At 38.3% G+C, this 17,411-nt stretch overlaps 1 protein-coding gene across 2 annotated transcripts; it reads right to left on the bottom strand.

Annotated features, from left to right (window-relative positions):
* Nucleotides 1-44: 44 nt before the first annotated feature.
* Nucleotides 45-15,947, bottom strand: pals1b (protein associated with LIN7 1, MAGUK p55 family member b). Of its 2 annotated transcripts, none has more exons than XM_079255782.1 (14): nucleotides 15,779-15,947; nucleotides 12,200-12,678; nucleotides 10,897-11,105; nucleotides 8,032-8,109; nucleotides 5,734-5,853; nucleotides 4,775-4,936; nucleotides 4,460-4,537; nucleotides 4,189-4,372; nucleotides 2,947-3,015; nucleotides 2,752-2,823; nucleotides 1,990-2,151; nucleotides 1,567-1,769; nucleotides 1,169-1,279; nucleotides 45-1,053 (listed from the first exon to the last, which is right to left on the bottom strand). In XM_079255782.1, exons 2-14 carry the CDS (start codon nucleotides 12,525-12,527, stop codon nucleotides 877-879), a joined length of 1,953 nt encoding a protein of 650 aa, XP_079111908.1. In that variant the 5' UTR covers nucleotides 12,528-12,678; nucleotides 15,779-15,947; the 3' UTR covers nucleotides 45-876. The 2 variants fall into 2 exon arrangements, with proteins under 2 accessions (XP_079111908.1, XP_079111909.1); XM_079255783.1 differs by lacking the exon at nucleotides 15,779-15,947 and adding an exon at nucleotides 15,533-15,663.
* Between the last annotated feature and the right edge of the window lie 1,464 nt (nucleotides 15,948-17,411).

The following is a 17,411-nucleotide window of genomic DNA, read 5'->3' as shown; positions in this document are numbered from 1 at the left end:
AGTATCTCAGGGAAATTCATTTAAAATAACTTTTATTTGTGCTCTGAAAACAATGCAGTTTTCTTATTTAATAATTTCTTTGACTACTTAAAATGATCATGAAGTGACTTATTCACTTATTTGATAATATTAACACTTTAACAAAATTGTGTTTATGCATAACTTGATGCCTCATAAAGAAGCAATAGTATAGACTTGAACTAAGGGATAGCAAGTCTTGATCATCTTATACTTGTAAAAAAAAAACATAGGCTATACACTGGTAGTAATCACACCAGTCAAAGTCTTGTGTTAACACAGTACAAAGCCAGATAATATAATACTGACACTGGTGTTAAGAAAGTACCCCAAAACTGTGCAGTTTACATCAGATTTTGGTTTTACATCTGAAAGGAAGACTAAGCACAAAAACTACCCTGCAGTTTGGTATCTGATGTGAGTTTTGGGTTGCCGCTTTACCAGGAAGCCTTTGTAAAAACTCATTCTGCTGGATTCTGCTGCTGTTTTTGGAGTGAAATCCAGATGTAATAATATAATATTCCATCATTCTATCTAGAAAATAAATATTTACAATGATAAATAACTATTTAAGAGAAATATTTCTATTTGTCAAATAAAGGATTTAGCATAAAACATCATCAGAACATAATGAAAGAAATAAAATTAAAAAAACAAAACACATACAGTACACAAAAACAAAACTATAAGAAGCTTTTAGTCCATCCCTGCAGCATGCCGTAACGACCGCCTCCTCAACAAATGAGGACAATGTGCAATTGAAAGTCCAGTGACATTTTACCACTGTCAATCCTTCTTCAAACTTGCTGCTTCATTTTACCTCCTGCTTAAACTCCTTGTGCTGCGACCTAGCAGCCTCTAGCACAGCCATGATGTGGGCACCCACTGTGGCTCAGTGTCCAGTTTATCTATCAATCGGCGTAGCTCGTGAAACGCCTGATCTGGATCCATGTTCACAATGGTTGCATCAAAGAAGTGCCCAAAAGTGTGTTCCATCTCACGGGCCTTTTCAATGACCTCCTTCAGCTCCTCTGGCTACACGCAAAAAAGTGAATATTAAAAGACATGGAAGGTTATTTTATTTGCGTCAGTTCTTGATGTTTGTTAATGATTCGTTAATGAATTAATGTTCGTTTCTGTCAGCGTTTACCTTCGGCGTTTTCCCCTCTGTGGCCAGCAGGGAGCGTAGTCGTTCCTGAGAAGGAGGTGCGATGAAGATGACATATGGTTTGAGGTTGGAGGATCTCAACACCGGTAGTGACTGACAGAGGGAAACCCAAAGCACATTTAAACAAAAGAGAGAGGATAAACTTGTGCAAAAGAAAACAGTTAAGAAATTTTCTATAGTGACCACATAAATATTACTAGTTTTTTTTTTTTTAAAAAACCCAAAAAGATCATTAGGATTTCTGTATGTTCAGTATATGAAATTAGGATCTGGCTAGGGCAGAGTGATTTACAACGTAGCAAAGGATGGACAAAGTTGGATTTGTCTTTAACATCTTCGACAAAAGTGACTGTTCCGCCACAAATACTCAGAGTCTTTACCCTTGTGTGTAGGCAGAGCAAACAGATCCGTCCAGAGTTGATGATGTGTCGGGCAGAGTCTGTGCTGGTGCCATACAAGTTCTTTTCATATTCCCCTGATTCAATGAACTTTCCTGCTGCCAAGTCCGTTTCAAAGGCGGAGCGGGACATAAAATGGTATTCACGTCCATTCCGCTCATGTATCCTTGGGTTTCTGGTTGTATCTGTGACATAAAAAGGGACAGAAACATCTGAATCACTGCAAAAGATAAAGCTGACAGTCGTTTGTTAGTGCAACAGTACAAATTAACATGAGTAGCTGCAGTAAAAATAAATTTAAAAAAAGGCAAAGAGGTTTTAAGTCTTTACTGAATCTCAGATGTGTGTTCTGTCCCTTTGTTTGTATGAAATCAGCTCCTACTGTTTGACAAAGCGTGGACTTACGTGGAACAGCGACAGCAAATTTGTCCGGTTCGATGGAGAGAAGCCTCCGACGCAGCTCATCGTGACCACTGTTGGCTGGACCAATCAGGGCTATGGGGCGTTTACGGTTAGCTGGCTGATGGTAGAGGGACATCTCTTCATAGGTCAGGATGTCATCATAGTCTAAAGAGGCAGTTTGGGAGGAGTAAGTGAAACATCCCTGACCTACATACCAAATTACTTTGAGCTCTTGAGCTGCTGCCCTGCAGCTTTTTTTCACCTCCCCGAAGAGGTGAGAAACACAAAAGAGATTTTCGGGATCAACAAATTAAAACTTTGTTATCAATCCTGTGTTAGTGTGGAAGTTTCGTTCAGGACAGCAGTTACTGTCTCATGCTCACCAGTCTAAGCTCGTGGCCAGCCACAGCTAGCTTGACTGGAGCTGCACGTACGTCGGGTTTTTAGCGTTGCATATGTGTTTCCATGTGTGAACCCTAAAACTTCATGTCTTCAAGCCATTTAAGCACCTGCTGATCCTGTCTGTGAAGACAGGTTTAATCTGACCTGTGACACAACAAGTCTGGACAAGCTGTTGTGAGAAAGACAAGGTGTCGCAACTTCAGCTTACGTGTGGGCGTAACACTGACAGTGGCTGACGTTTGGCAGCTGTCCAGCAATGAAGCGATTTTTACACCGATGGTAAATGTGGAGCGGCAGTAAGTTAAGCATGCAAATAGAGCTCAGTCCTCACTCCACTAAGGAGATTCACAACAGAAGTCGTACCTGTATTTTTATTCAAGTTTGGTATGTTTCTCTTCTTCTGTTTCTTGCTCTTCTTTGAATACCATACTTTCCCTGAACACATAAATAAACCATGTGTTATTATTTGATGTTTTTGGAACACCTTGAAAATGTTCATCTTTGATGATCACTTGTTCCTCATAAGGAGACGACTGTATGCATCTCTGCTGTTATTACCTTGCTGTTCCTGACTTCTGTCTGTTATAGTTTTCTTCAGGGTTTCTCTCTGTTGCTGGAAACTTTTACCTGAAACAAAGGAAAACACACACACTCATTCAATGCATTTTGTAAAATGTAAACTAAAATAATATTTTCAATTTCCCACACCGGAAAGGTGTGGGAAATGCAGGTTTAGTTCCAGTTATTTTTCCTCTTCCAAGACATGCTGAGAAAAAGCCAAAGGACTGCCAACTTTCAATTTCCAGTGCTTAACCTTGTTCTCTTCCAACCACAACAGGCATGGCTCAGAAGGTAATCACAAATAATTCGCAGGTGTTTGCTTTAATCTGCTGGACGTGCCAGATGGGCGGCGTGCTTACAAGGATCGTAGTGCCAGATTACTTATTTGGTACTTTCAAATACTCTTGTTTTTCAGTTACTGAAAAGATGTAGTACATTATCAGTTTGCTAACAAACTATGGGAAGTGATCCTGTGTTTATCATAAGTTAATTAAACTCTAGTTAGTTATTTAATGTATTTTAAATTTATTCTGACTGCAGCTATAAACCATACATTTTGTTTTTGTACAACATAATTTGAACAAGTTTTGGTCTGAAGACAGTGAGAAATCAGCTTATCTACCAAGTTAATAACATAACATGTCTTGCAATTGGATTGAACCATAATAATCCCCTCTGAAAATAAACTATGACATGGAGACATTTTCTCCTCCATATTTCAGCTATATTTACCTACAGTTACAGTTATAACAGCAGAGAATTTATCATATAAAAATAGCTTTTACCAAAATAAAGCTTTCATCTTCTTTTGTATCTCACAAATTTATTTTTGCACTCCATCCACCTTGTTGGAGTTATTTAGTTTGTTTTTTCGAAATGGCACCAGTATTTTATTGATGAGCTTTTATGCACTATTCCTGTGGTCTGGTTAGTGGGTGCAGGTCATAAATGCAGTACATTGCAGAATGGTCATCTTAAATTTCTGATATGGTCAAAGTTTTGTCCCATGAAAAAAGATTTCAGAACAATTTTTGCTTGCAAGACCATAACAGCCGCTATCTTTCAACATCCAAGTGTGACACAGAACCACAGTTCTGGGGTTATGACACATATCCTCACATCCTTTCTTTTGGAAGGCTAAAAACTGCAGTATAAATATTTTAATAATGAAAAATAAAATAATACTGCCCTTGTGAAGCAATATGTCAAACACTGAAGTCAGTCCTGTCTTGTTGCTACCTGGAATTAGTCCAGCCAAGGGTTGGTTATCCTCATCTCCATCCCTGTAGGCCTGCCACCAGTTGGGGTCATCCTGGCTGATGACATGGAGGATGTCACCCTTATGGAAGGACAGGCCAAGCTCCCGACATGGCACGAAGGGGTCATCGGAGGGATCATAGTCAAAGTAAGCACGTACATGAATCTGAGGAGATGGTTTACAGGGGGTTTGCTGTTGCATGCTTATCAGCAGGATTTCTCACGCACCCTCTCCTACAATTAAGAGACTTACCACAGTCTGTCTGTGAGGAGCAGGTTTAATCTGAGAGCTTGGGATGAGCAGAAAGGTCAGGGTGCCCTGCATTTGTTGCTGTGAAAAAGATGGAAATCAATCATTTAAACTGTCTGGAATACAGTTCTATAAAAGAATATTTGTCAAACAATAATTGTAAATCAAAGAAAATCTTATTACTTTATATACTGCATTTAAGGGTGCACCATAATAAGCAAGTTTGACAAAAAAAATAATTTGAAGCACATTTATTTTCATGTAAAATATTACGAAGAACATGAGCAGGAGAAGTTACGGAGCATCAGTGCTTCTCACCAGCAAGTCATGAACTTCATTGATGTGTTTTCCACGAATAGGAATCCCATTTATCTCCAGGATTTCATCTCCTTCACTGAGGAGGCCACTTCGTTCAGCTGCTCCACCTTTCACCACACGACTAACAACCACACTGTCCATGTCATTTCGAACTGTTGCACCCTGATGACCATACACACACATATGCATCAGATCCTCCTGAGACTTAACATATAAATCTAAAAGGATAAGGAGAGGAATAATGTCCTGAACAGGGAAAACTTTATAGACTTGGATGTCTTGCACTCAGATTCAGAGTCATCTTTCTGCCATTTTGGTTTCTCGACACTCCCACCTGAGAATTGTATGTGGTGGCCCTTGGAGAAGGCTAAAAGGAGCCTTTTCTGTCAAGCTAAAAATGTAAAATCCTCTAAATTTCTATTAACACTTTATCATGTTCAGGGTTGCGGTGATGCTGGATCCGTTCCCAGCTATCAGGAGACAAGAGGCTGAGTACACCCTGGACGTGCTGCCAATCCTTTATATGGCTAACACTTACACCTACAGTCAATTTAGGACCACTAATTAACTTAACATGGTTGTTTTCAAGTTGTGGGAAGAAGCTGGAGTACCAAGGAAAACCCAGGCAGGTCCAAGGTGAACAAGCAAACTCCACACAGAAAGGCCAAATTGTGAACTAGTAACACTCAAGTTTTCAGTGACTGACTCATTCCTTGTTTTTCTCATGTTCATTTAAACAACTCTAACTCTTGTTTTATTTATCAGTGGTAAATAATATCTTTGAATGTAAGCACAACTATTTTTGTTTCTACCAGACATCTAACACTCATACATAACACTAACAGGTCAGTTATGAGGCATAAAACCACATAAATGCTTTGGAAATGGTAAGAAAATGTAGACAGACAAAATAATGATATTAGACAGCTGCGGTGACTCAGAATGTGATGATGTCTCACCAGCGGTGTGTCTCTGGCCTTCTCCAGTCGTACTAATTTAACCGTTTCTCCAAGATACTGGGTCACATTTTCCTCTGCCATTTCCTGCCCTGCCACGCTGTCATGAGCCTGCATCAGTGCCTGCCACATGAACACACACACAGAATATAACGTATTGACACATATGTACCCACAAACAGAAAAACATTTAAGCAATTTACAAATCTGCAATGGATAGAAACATACAGGAATGCAGATTAAGTCAAGAAAATGAATGAGACAAAGCTAGCAAAAACATTAAAAGAGGAATAATTCAAGTTTCCCTGGACATATACCTGCTACTAAATTTCTTACTGCCTCTAATCGTTTTTAAGAACAGTCAGCAAGCCAACTTACAAGCTACAGATAAGACGACTCCTCTTTCATGTCATTTCATGACAAGTGCTGTATACTCAACAATTAATAACCGCTAGCTTAAAGCGTTTCTTTGTCCTGCAACAAAGACGACCTAAGACAGCAGAGATCCACTAAGTTTCCATCTTCATCTCCCTTCACATTCAGGAGTCAGAATCCGCCACCATCAATCATCAAACACCTTTAGCTTCCCTGCTCCAGAGGAAACTGTCTCCTACAAAATAATGAAAGGGACAGAGTTGGACTTGAGCGGACCCTCGTCCTCTCTCACATGCCTCCATTATTTTAGGCTATGAAGCTGTTTACCTGTACAAAATGGTGATTCATGTGATTCTCTACTCGCTGCAGAGAAACTGACATAATCTGTTTCAATTTCTGTGCAACAAGGTAGGCTTACATGTCATCACACCGCCCCTGCTGGCCACATGGTTCCAAGTCAGTGGACAGTTTTACAGGCCAGAAAGGGAATTTGTAGCTCACATGGTCACATGAGTCAAACATTAGACTGCTGGCGATCCATTGTCAGGGCCTGCAACTGTCAAATTTCAGGAAAGTCCAACACCTGAGGACTTTTCTCACTGTGCTGCCTCGCTGAAAGACATTAGTCTGATACTGCTCTATTTTTCCTATAGAGGAAGCACTGAACCTTAAACTGACAATGGTAGTGTTTCAAGTCACTTGAATTAGCTACAATTTTAGTATCTTGTTCACTTGATGCGGTCACAACACAGATGCCCCACTAAATAGCTGTACAGTTATCAAACACTTCTGTAGTAGTGCAAACAGCAGCCTTCAGCAATGTGCTGTGAGATCATTACCAAACAAGTTACAGCCTGTAACCAAGTTACAGTTTAATTTCATGAAACTCAAGCTGCATGTCCCAACAAGTCAACAACAAAATGCCTTTATCAAGCAGGGCTCCTCTGATACACATGTGATAACATTGGTATTGCTCTCATGAGTAAAAATGTGTGTTTAGGGAACAGAACTTTTTTAAATTGGTTTGCGACAAATTCCTACTTAAAACCTGTCATGGTCGCTCCATGAGCACATATGTATTGGACATTAAAGTCCACTGTAGAGACAGTTTTTTTAAACACAATAATAACATTATGATCACTCATTAACATGTCTGGTTTATTATTATTCTATATTTAAGATAACTGGAGGTAAAATGTCTCACTTAGAGTAAACCAAGATGAGTACTAGTACTTTATTCAATACACATCGGTACTACAGCTGCAAGCTGTGATCAGTAAAATCATGTATGATAAAAATCTGCACCAGTTTCAACCTTAAACCAGCAGGCTTTTAAAAATAATGCTAATAAACACCCTGCAGCAAAGAACCAAGTAATTTTTTTCCCATTTTCAAAAGCAGTTCTTGACATAACCATCTCACTTAAAAACAAACAAAAAACCTGCCTTTTCTGAGAGCTATTACAATTACTCAGTCCAAGGAGGAACTAGTTGACAAACTCACATTTCCAAGTGGAAACCTTATAATACCCAATAAACATACTACTTTTTCAGGGAGGATTTATCCAGCCATGCCTAAATGTTCTTGAGCAAATAAATTGCACCCACAAAGATGGCCTCCTGGCTGTTTTTATTAGGTGCATATGTGGTCAACAGAGACATGAAACTGTTCAGCTGTTTTTGAAACATCATGTTGTTATAACCCTAACATCCGACCTCCCAGTGGAAGGTGCAACAGAAACAATTACCCTTTTGGAAAATGTCCCATGTAACATCAATTATATTTCCAGTACTTCAATTACCAGAATACTAACTAAATTAATGAGTTGGTCTGTAAGGCTCTGCTGATTTGCTGAGCTGCACTGGAGCTAAATTATAATCATACTGTGGGTCAAGAAGAAGTTGAGGAAGAAAGTCAATCTCTGACCTGCAGATGGGGATTGGTGAGCAAGGCTCGGAGCTCCAAACCCTCCTTCTGTTGGCTTGACTGGAGAATCCTCTGAACCTAAACACAGAAATACTGGGGTGAAATAAATGTGCCACAAAGGACTGCAAAACCCGCAAGTCAGGAAAATTAAGAATTAATTTTACAACTTTAAATTGTCTTCAGTCAAATACTCTACAAGACATGAATGGAGCCTGTTGCAGTTACACCTTTTACCTTTCCCTCTTCATGTATTTTACAATATTCAAATATTTTCCTGTATACTGTGATGCTGCAATTTCCCTCTATAATATATTTTTTTCTAATTCTAAAACAAACAAACAAAAACTTCGGTTTTCCATCACTGCTTAAATTTTATTTTATCTTCTATAGACTCAAGTTGAAAGAGTTAGACTAGTAGTTTTTTTTTCATGCTTTTACATGTTTTTTTTTTTAATCACTCCAACCCAAGTCTGTGAAACTGTTGAAACAGATATTAAAATGTAGGTAAAAACTCACAATTCATACATGTTTTGGTATTGTAGACAAGCTTGTAGATGTACAGGTAAACAACCTTACTGCCTAAATTAATGGAGGCATGTCGATATGTTGCATTCCCATTCCAGTCCAGTCTATTGTCCAAAAGAAATCCAAGGTACTTTTATTGCTCTACTACTTAAATTTCTTCTTGCAGAAAGCAGATTATGTTTTGTTTACACTTGTTCTTGCTGAAGTAAACAATGATCTCTTTCGTTTTCTTTGTATTCAATATGCGGTGATTGTTACCATAGATTCTCACAAACTGAGTGACCAGTTCTCCGTACTCAGATTCTTGTCCATCACTGATACGCCCCACAACTGCAGAGTCAAGAGTATTTCTGCAGGTGACAAGACTTAGATATGTATTGGAAGTCTAAGGCGTACAGTGTGAATAGAAATGGTGAGACTACAGTCCCTTGTGATGCTAATGTGCTGTTGACCATCATCTCAAACACACAACCTTTCAGTCTCACAAACTGCAGTCTGTTTGTTAGGTTGTAGAGGTATCCACCCGGAGTTTATGGAGCTTCTCACATAACAGAGCAGGCTGAAGTGAATTAAAAGAATTTGAAAAAAATGAAAGAAGACGATCCTAAAAGTGCTGCCTGTATGGCTTAGATGACAGTGTCCTCTCTGAAGCAGATAGATGCTTCAATCTCAAGCCTATCATGATATTTAAACAGTCATGGGTCCTGCAAGGTCGTCACTTGCTTATTGGGGTGAGGCAATATTAGTTTACCAAACTGCATTTCTAATCCATGGTTTTTAAAGATTTTATAGGTAATCCTTTCTGATGCTCTTGTCTGGATTTTTTTCCTCTTTGTTGCAAGGCTGTTTTAAACCATCTGGTTGTTGTGCTGTTAGGAGGCATCCTGGCATTCCCTTACTCTGCCCTTCTGCCTCTTCATCTCTTGTTCAGAGCTTAGTTCATCCATTACACTAATCAAAGCTCTCACTAACAAGGTGACGCACTTTCCCCTCCCCCCTCAGCAGTGCAGCACCTCAACCAATGCTGCTGTAAGCTGCTGGTGTTTCTTTTTCTGGCTGCCCAGATCCTGGCCTTCGTCCTGCGGTGTGCTGCACCACTCAGTCAGCACAGAAAGCTGTTGGGAGATTAGTTTACACAATGTTCAATGTGAGAGTCACACAGCACATTCACTTAGTTTATACACACTAGAGCTCAAACTCTCTATGCTGGCTGTGTGAGTGCATATAATGGTTTACTATGTGTGGCAAGACAATGTGTTGTGTGTTGGGGGGAAGCAAAGCAGACTATCACACCTCACCATTTCTTTCTCTAAACCAATCATGACTAGAATTACAGTTCTCTATACTGCCTGCCTTTCAATGAACTCTACATGCTGTAGCTCAAAAACATGACTGACTAGTACACAACTAATTACCAGCTGAAAATCCTTTAGCAGCAATCTAACTATGCTGAAGTCTGCTACAATGATCAACGTAGTGTCTGTTGTGAGTATAGGTTTGTAAAGCTGTACGGAGCTTCTGCATCTCTCATAGCAAACCATGTCACAATTTCTGTCTTCCTACAATAAGTGTGCTGTCAGACAAGCTGAACCAAAGGCCCACTTTCTGTGGAGGTTTCCACCTTTCTGTAACTTTCTGTGCTGGAGTTCTGAAGTCACCAGTCGAAACCATGATTTAAACAGGAAATATCAACTGGTTTATGGAATTTTCTTTTTAGCATACTTACAAAAAACAAAAAAAAAAAGAAAGATTAAAAGATTTCGTCTTTTCTTCGCAGTCCCTGTTATCGTCTTGTTTTACCGTAATTCTCTCACACTTTTTTCCTTGGCCATCTATTTTTGCCGGAATTAATTTTAATTTATTTCCTGATTCCCACAGATCTCTCAAATTTGCTTTCATGCACCTTGTAAACCACCTTGTAAATTGCATATAGTTATTATTCAGTATGTCTTTTGAGCCACTTTGTTGAATTAATCATCAAGTCAAGCACATACTTTTCAAGCTCTATCGAGTTCATTCAGTTTCTTTACTCACAAATAAGATTCTAAAAAAAATCTAAACCAACTAACAAGAGCCAAAGTGCAGTGCGAGTACATATATACCAGTATGCTCAAATTTCCACTGTGGAGATCACTGCTAGTCTCATGAGTTACAAAGCTGGTTTTGTTATGTTGTTAAAGTAAAATCCCAATAAATAATTAATTTCTTAGGGCCCCCTCAGTCTATTTATCCTTAGTGAAACTTTGTTGGAGTTGTGATCTATAGTATTAATAGACTCACCAGTATAAACTACATTAGCAAGTGGAACAAAAGTTACTGGAAAATGACTGTTTTGCATACCTCCTGACACAGGTCCTGTGCTTGTGCTGTGAGGGGTGAGGTGGGACTGACTCTGTTCATCTGCTGGGACAAAACAGTGTAGATCGTGTAGGCATTCTTGAATTCCTCCTTGGCTAAGAGCTGCATTATCAGATCCACATCCTGCTGGCTCTGAGCATCATTAAAGCAGTGCTGCACCCACTTAAGAGCCTGCAGAAAATCCTCCAGTTCTGTCAAGGAAGCAGGGACAGTAGAGGGAACATAGGGTCAGAGTTGTGAACAATGTTTCCACAAGCACAGCCTACCTGAATGTGGTCCACTAATCCCAGATTGTTGATGGATAATCACACTTTAATTCCATCAGAGCACAAGTAGTCTTTTAAGATCAAAATGTTTTTTTTTTAAAAGAAAGTAATTCATTATTATGTAATGGATGTCCATTTTTGAATTGTCAATGTTTTGACCTCTTAGATTATAAAATCTTTTGACTTTAAAAGTGCAAAAGTTTAAAGTCCAGCGCCGCTTGACTCAGTAAGCTTATGTCCCACTGCTTTTGGAAGCAAAGTGCTGAAAAAGAAACTACTCAGTATGTTTCTGTAAGAATAGGTCATACCTCAGTGCTATAAGGTATTGCACATCTAAATCTAAGCAAAGCAGAACTTTAAATTAACTTGTATAACACTTATAACATAAGAAAAGATTTTTTTGTATGTGGATTGGACAACTTTGCTTCTGGCCACCTGCTCATTTTCATTGGTATTTTTTGTCTGATCAAAAGCTGCTACAGTATTTAAACTCAAGTCTTTTTGAGGTAACAGTACAAAGACAATTCCCTCTAGAGTCTTTCTATAGAAACAATAATATAATTCACTCTTCACAGTAATCTTTAATATTTATTTTGCATTGAAATGAGCAGAACTTGCAGTTAAAAAAGATAAAGGATAAACATTGGCTTGAAAATAAATACTTTAATAACTTGTAAAAATAAAACATAAAAATACCAATGTTAACAAACAAACAAAGTTATTACGCAGATGCAAAGTTGTTTTTCAAATGTGAAAGCTATGATGTTTTGTTTTCAGTTCAGCTAACCAGTAGGAACTGTGAACATCCTATAAAACTCACCGCCCTCTTCCATTTCCGCCCTCTGTTCTGCCCCTTCAATGGTCATTGTGTTTACTCTTTTTGTTGTCAGCCTTATTGTAAAACCTCAACTCTTTATTTTTTTTTGAGCTTCTGCATTCCTCCTCCTTTTCCTCTGTTCAACCTCCTAGACCCTCATAAAAACCTTTTAACACTTACTGCCCTCCTCCATTTTACTCACCAACTACAGGATCCGAGAAGCTTGGGTCTTTGGAGGTATTTTCCTTTCCATCAAAGGTGGGATTGTCGATGCCCACCTTAGGGTTCTGTGACAGCTTCTTGAGTCTCAGAGAAGCGTTAGGGTCAATGTCATGCTTCCCCTTGCCATCGTCCTCTCTTCTCCTTCTTAGCTCTTCTTGGTAATGCTGGATTCTTTCCATATGGGCACTGCAGTGAGGAGTTTTGATGAGGCTAGTTTCCTCTCCTGGACAGTCCACAGCCCTCTCTCTGTGGCTCACGGCCTGACCAGAAGCCTCTTGCACATAACCGTTCACATGGGATGTAATCATCCCTGTTGCAGCGGCGTACAGCTGAAACCACCCCAGTGTTTCCTGGGGTTTGCTGGAGCATTAAGAGTTCCAACTGCTGAGACTGAACTCATGAGTCATAGCACACTGATGTAGGATCAAGTCCTTTGTTGTCTTTCTGTGATCTCTCATCCTGGAATAAAAACAGAGAATTAAAAAGGATTTCTATTTATGTATACATAATTTAGAAAGGATTATATCTTATTTATTCTTGTTGACAGTTATATTTAACATTTTATAAACAGACTAAATCTGAAGAGATACAACTCGATATTTGCTGCCAACACATTAATGTTTTTGTTATATTTCACACACTACAATCATCATTGCACTATTCTGTCTCCACAAACTAGCAATATTTGTATCTCAAAAGAAAAAAAAGAAAACTTGTTTGTGAAAATCCGTAATCCACAATGATACATTTACAAACAACATAGTGACTCATAGAAACAAAAACAAACAAACAAAACAATTACTACAATGTTAAAAGAATTTGTGAATAAGATTTTTTCTTATATTTATAAAAACAGGGATGTTTTGATTAATGACCAATCAATTAATCAATGAAATAATCCATTGGTTAAAAATTGTCTCTGTGTTTGTAGGTTCAGTTTAATATATTACTGTATTGTACTGTATTACTGAAACTAACATATTTTTCCCATCAAAATGCTTGAAAATGTTTCCCCTTTAGCAGTATTAAGATGAACAACTGACACAGGAAGAAAATTACTATGTAGTTTTGCAATATGCATGCAAAACATTTTTTTCTATGTAATATTCAAATAAAACTACTAATGTAGACTCTTTATGTCATTGCAGTTCATTAGGTATAACACTACAATTGAAGTGTTATTGATGTATATCAACATCTGTTGTTGCCCTACATCAGAAACACTGCTTATTCCCTAAGTTATTTACATTTTTGTTCACATTTTACTCCTTCAGCTGACCTGAGATGATACACTACCATGAAAAGTTATGCATATTTGCCCTTTTCTATGAATTTAGGATATACCATAAGTGCACTCAAACCTTTACAGATGAATTTAGTTGTAACTTTTGGAAAAAGTTTTTCCTGTTTTAGTTTTAATTTCATAACATGTTGTTCATGAACAAGTCGACCAAGCACATAAAAACCCAAAAGGAATGTTTTGACATTGTCAGACCAAGATTACATTGAGCAAATGAGTTATTGAGACATTAATATTTTTATGTGATGGTAAACCAACCACTATTAGCTTTAGGTTAAATAAACTGCTTCATATTTTGATTAAAGGGATTACGATTGCATAATTCTCCATAAATGTATTTTATTCATGATATAATGTCAGCATAGCATCAACTTTTTATAATATCTGCAACAGTTGAAAACCCGTAATTTTTTGTGAGTAGTGAATGTGAAAGCCTCTAGAGAATTTTATGTATTTTACAGTCAATAAAATGCTGGGACCTCATTTTGTTGTAACCAATGAAAACAAAGAAATCACTGTTATTTTGTCCTCCTTTGAGGTGTTTGTGTGCTGAGAACCTGTGTTTACACCATTCTGGTCCTATCAATCACACCACTAATCTACATCCTAACATGGACAGCTTTCTGGCCTCATTCACCTCAAATCCCTTCAGTTCAGCCTCTTCCTGCCATTTGTTGGACACACCTGTCCCTTACTGTCCACAAGAACAGCTTAATGGAAATATCCATCTGTAGCTGACTGAACGTATAGATGCCAAATTAAATAAATATGTTCCACCTGTTGTGGTATATTTAATGAGACCCAGCTATTCATTATAAGCCAGTAAACTAATGTATGTTTATAAGCTTTCATAATATCCATTACAGTTATGATTAAACAAATTACTGGAGCATTAATACACTGCATGAATACAGCCTTCTTACTTAAAAGCCACCTTTGATGTCCATGTGATAAAGTCAGCCATGTCCGCCATGACCAAATGGCACCTTCCCCCTCTTTAACCAAACTCTACATGGCTAATTACGTCTGGCAAGTCTATCCCTATGTTTCCCAAACCCCTCCCCAACAGAAGCATTTAGCTGCGTTTAGAGTGGCAACGTACTGCTGACAAACAGCAGAGACTGCCAGCGGACCATCTGTTCCCGTGGGCTTAATTAAGCCTGGGATCTCATGCTCTTCTCTAACTCAAGTGGCCACAGTGACACTGGGAAGGATGCTGGGAAGGGAGAGACCTACACAGAGTACCTGTGTAGAAGAGACAGAATCAATGGAAGTACACACACCTACCTATACATAAACAAGCCAGGCAATGCTTAACATTTGGCTTCACTAAGATGGGATGTGAGATGCGTTTTGGGCCTCTGAAGGGTCAATGACATGATTCAATAATCATTGCCACATGCTTAGAAATTGGACAAATAATGGCTGTTGCACATAGCACAAACGGAATACTCTAGAGGGACAAACCAACTAATTCTGTCAAAATAGCTAACTGAAGTAGATTTGGCATGGGATTATACAGGGTCGTATAAAAATCAAGATTACCTGAGAACAGTTCAAAAAGTTAAAAACACATTTTCAGGTTTAAACCACCATATTATGAGTGAGTCCTCTCACACACGTGACTGTAATGAACAGGGAATAAAGAATGTAATTGTTATAAACACACTCAGGAGGATTTATTCACAATAGAATGGAGTATGATTGAATAAAAAAGAAAATGGCTGTTAATAGCCTAATTTTCCACAGAATTGTTTTGGACTACTCTATAGTTTACAATGAAAGTGGATGGCAACCCACGCAGCATTTTTCGCTTTAGTAAAGTCACGAACAAGTAGTACTTTCTTTTTTATAAGTGGTATCCTTGAAACTCTTCTGTCAGTAACTGTAAAACAACTTTAATTTCGTGATATTTTCTTCAATGAGGAAAAACACATAAAACAGCTCGATGTTGCTTCAGGTTGTGTGTTGTGTCAATAGAGGGAGAACACCAGAGGAATTAAAGCGACTCACCTGAAGCATTGGCATTATTATGTATCGGGTTGCTTTACAAAAGATTTAGCACGTTCATACATAGTACCGACAAAAGAGGTACCGCGTATGCTTTGAATATATACGGCTCTTTAAAAATGAGCAAAACTTCATTAGACATTGTATTAGCGCTAACGTGACAATAGCGGTGGACTTAGCTTAGCTTCACAGTACCGCTAACTGCGTAGCTTAACGGTGACTGTCCCGGACCAGACCGGGTCTACTTACCACGTCAAAGTCAGCCAATTGAATGCTAAAGGAAGAAGTTGTTATTTTACTATCCAGTATCCAAAGAACATGTGTGTGGTGTACACACAGATTTACAGAAGTTCAACACTTTTCCTGCTCTTCACAGCACCGCGTGCAGCCGCTGCAGAGGAGGGCTCCTTCCAAGCACAGTCGGGACACTTGTAGCCATTGCTATCGGTGCAACTGCGCTAGTTGTTTTGAGTCGTCTCCTTAGCAACACCGCGGCTCCATGGCGACCCCTGTCTGTCAGAGCCACATTGAGCATAGATTCAAATCAAATTAAATCAAACTTTATTTCTAAAGTTTTTCTTTTCGTGCTTAAAAAACAGTGCTTCACATAATAAAACAATTTACATCAAACAGATAAAAAAAACAGTCCCCTTACACCCACCCACAACCACCCTCACCCTTACATTCCCAAACCGCAACCTGCACGTCTGACAGTGACGCCGATCTTTTCTCGTTTAGATATCCCAGACACTGTTCGTCAGATATTACGTATTTCTCTGGTACACAAAACATGATTTTATTAAATAGGTAATTTCACAGAACTTAATAAGTGTTGGTTCCTAATTGAAACCAGGTGTGTAGGGGAAGGAAGCGTCTAAAACCCGCAGGACGGTGGCCCTCGAGGACTGGAGTCTGAAATCTCCGCTTTAGAGAATCCAACTTGTCATTATTTATTAATACCCCTAGCCTTTCTGCAAACATGACCACCACCACTTTTTAAAATTCATTTTTTTTTGTTATTCTTGGTTTTAATTTTGTTCCCACTGTTTTCTTGCATGTTTCCTTATTCGTATATTTCGGGATACTTGTTGTTTTTAAAATTCACCTGCTACACAGTCTTGCCTGGAAACGAAATTTTAAAATTTAAACTTTGACCTGTCTTGGTGTCACTCCTGAGAAAGAACACATACAGTACACGTCTCTTATTCCTGGTCATCAGTTCCCATCGACCTGCATCGTTTAGAGGTAACTCTATTTTAACACGAGTTATATGAATGGTTTATTAACAGGCTTGCAAAGAACCTGATGGGTAAGTTAAATAATTCTATGAATCAAAAGTGTTTGGGTTGGAACATGTATAAAACATGAAGTACAAAGCATATAAACAGTTCAATTATGGTGCAATTTTATTTAAAGGCAGCTTTTGTGAAAAGTACCAGAGTCCCAACTGTATAAGCAAATCAAGTTTCATGCATCCATGAAAAAAATAAACATTTCACCACATCCTGACAACTTGTGCTCTTTTCCGTAGATGTAGCAGGTGAGAAAAGAACACTTTTGGGCAGACACATCCAATAGCTTCATATGGCTTTATTTCAATGTTTGTCTTTTTTCCCCTGTCATCTGAACATCTGGTTACACACTCTCACAGTACATGCATGCAAATTACACTTTCAAAATTAGTTTCTTCAGGCAGGATGTAGCTATTCATTAATCATCTCATTTACTTTTTTTTTTTTATTTATTTTTTTTTTTTTTTTTTTTACCCCAATGGCCTTAATTAGTTCAGTACATTCAGGAAAATTAGACACTCATGGTATCCTTTAATAAATAAACACACTTATTGCACTTGAGGGTATGAAGAATTGACTGTTATTTTCTA

Source organism: Telmatherina bonti (assembly GCF_933228915.1).
Source record: "Telmatherina bonti genome assembly, chromosome: 16".
In the NCBI taxonomy this organism is placed as follows: domain Eukaryota; kingdom Metazoa; phylum Chordata; class Actinopteri; order Atheriniformes; family Telmatherinidae; genus Telmatherina; species Telmatherina bonti.
The sequence above is the reverse complement of the archived record's forward strand: the minus strand, read 5'-3'. Positions and strand labels throughout refer to the sequence as shown.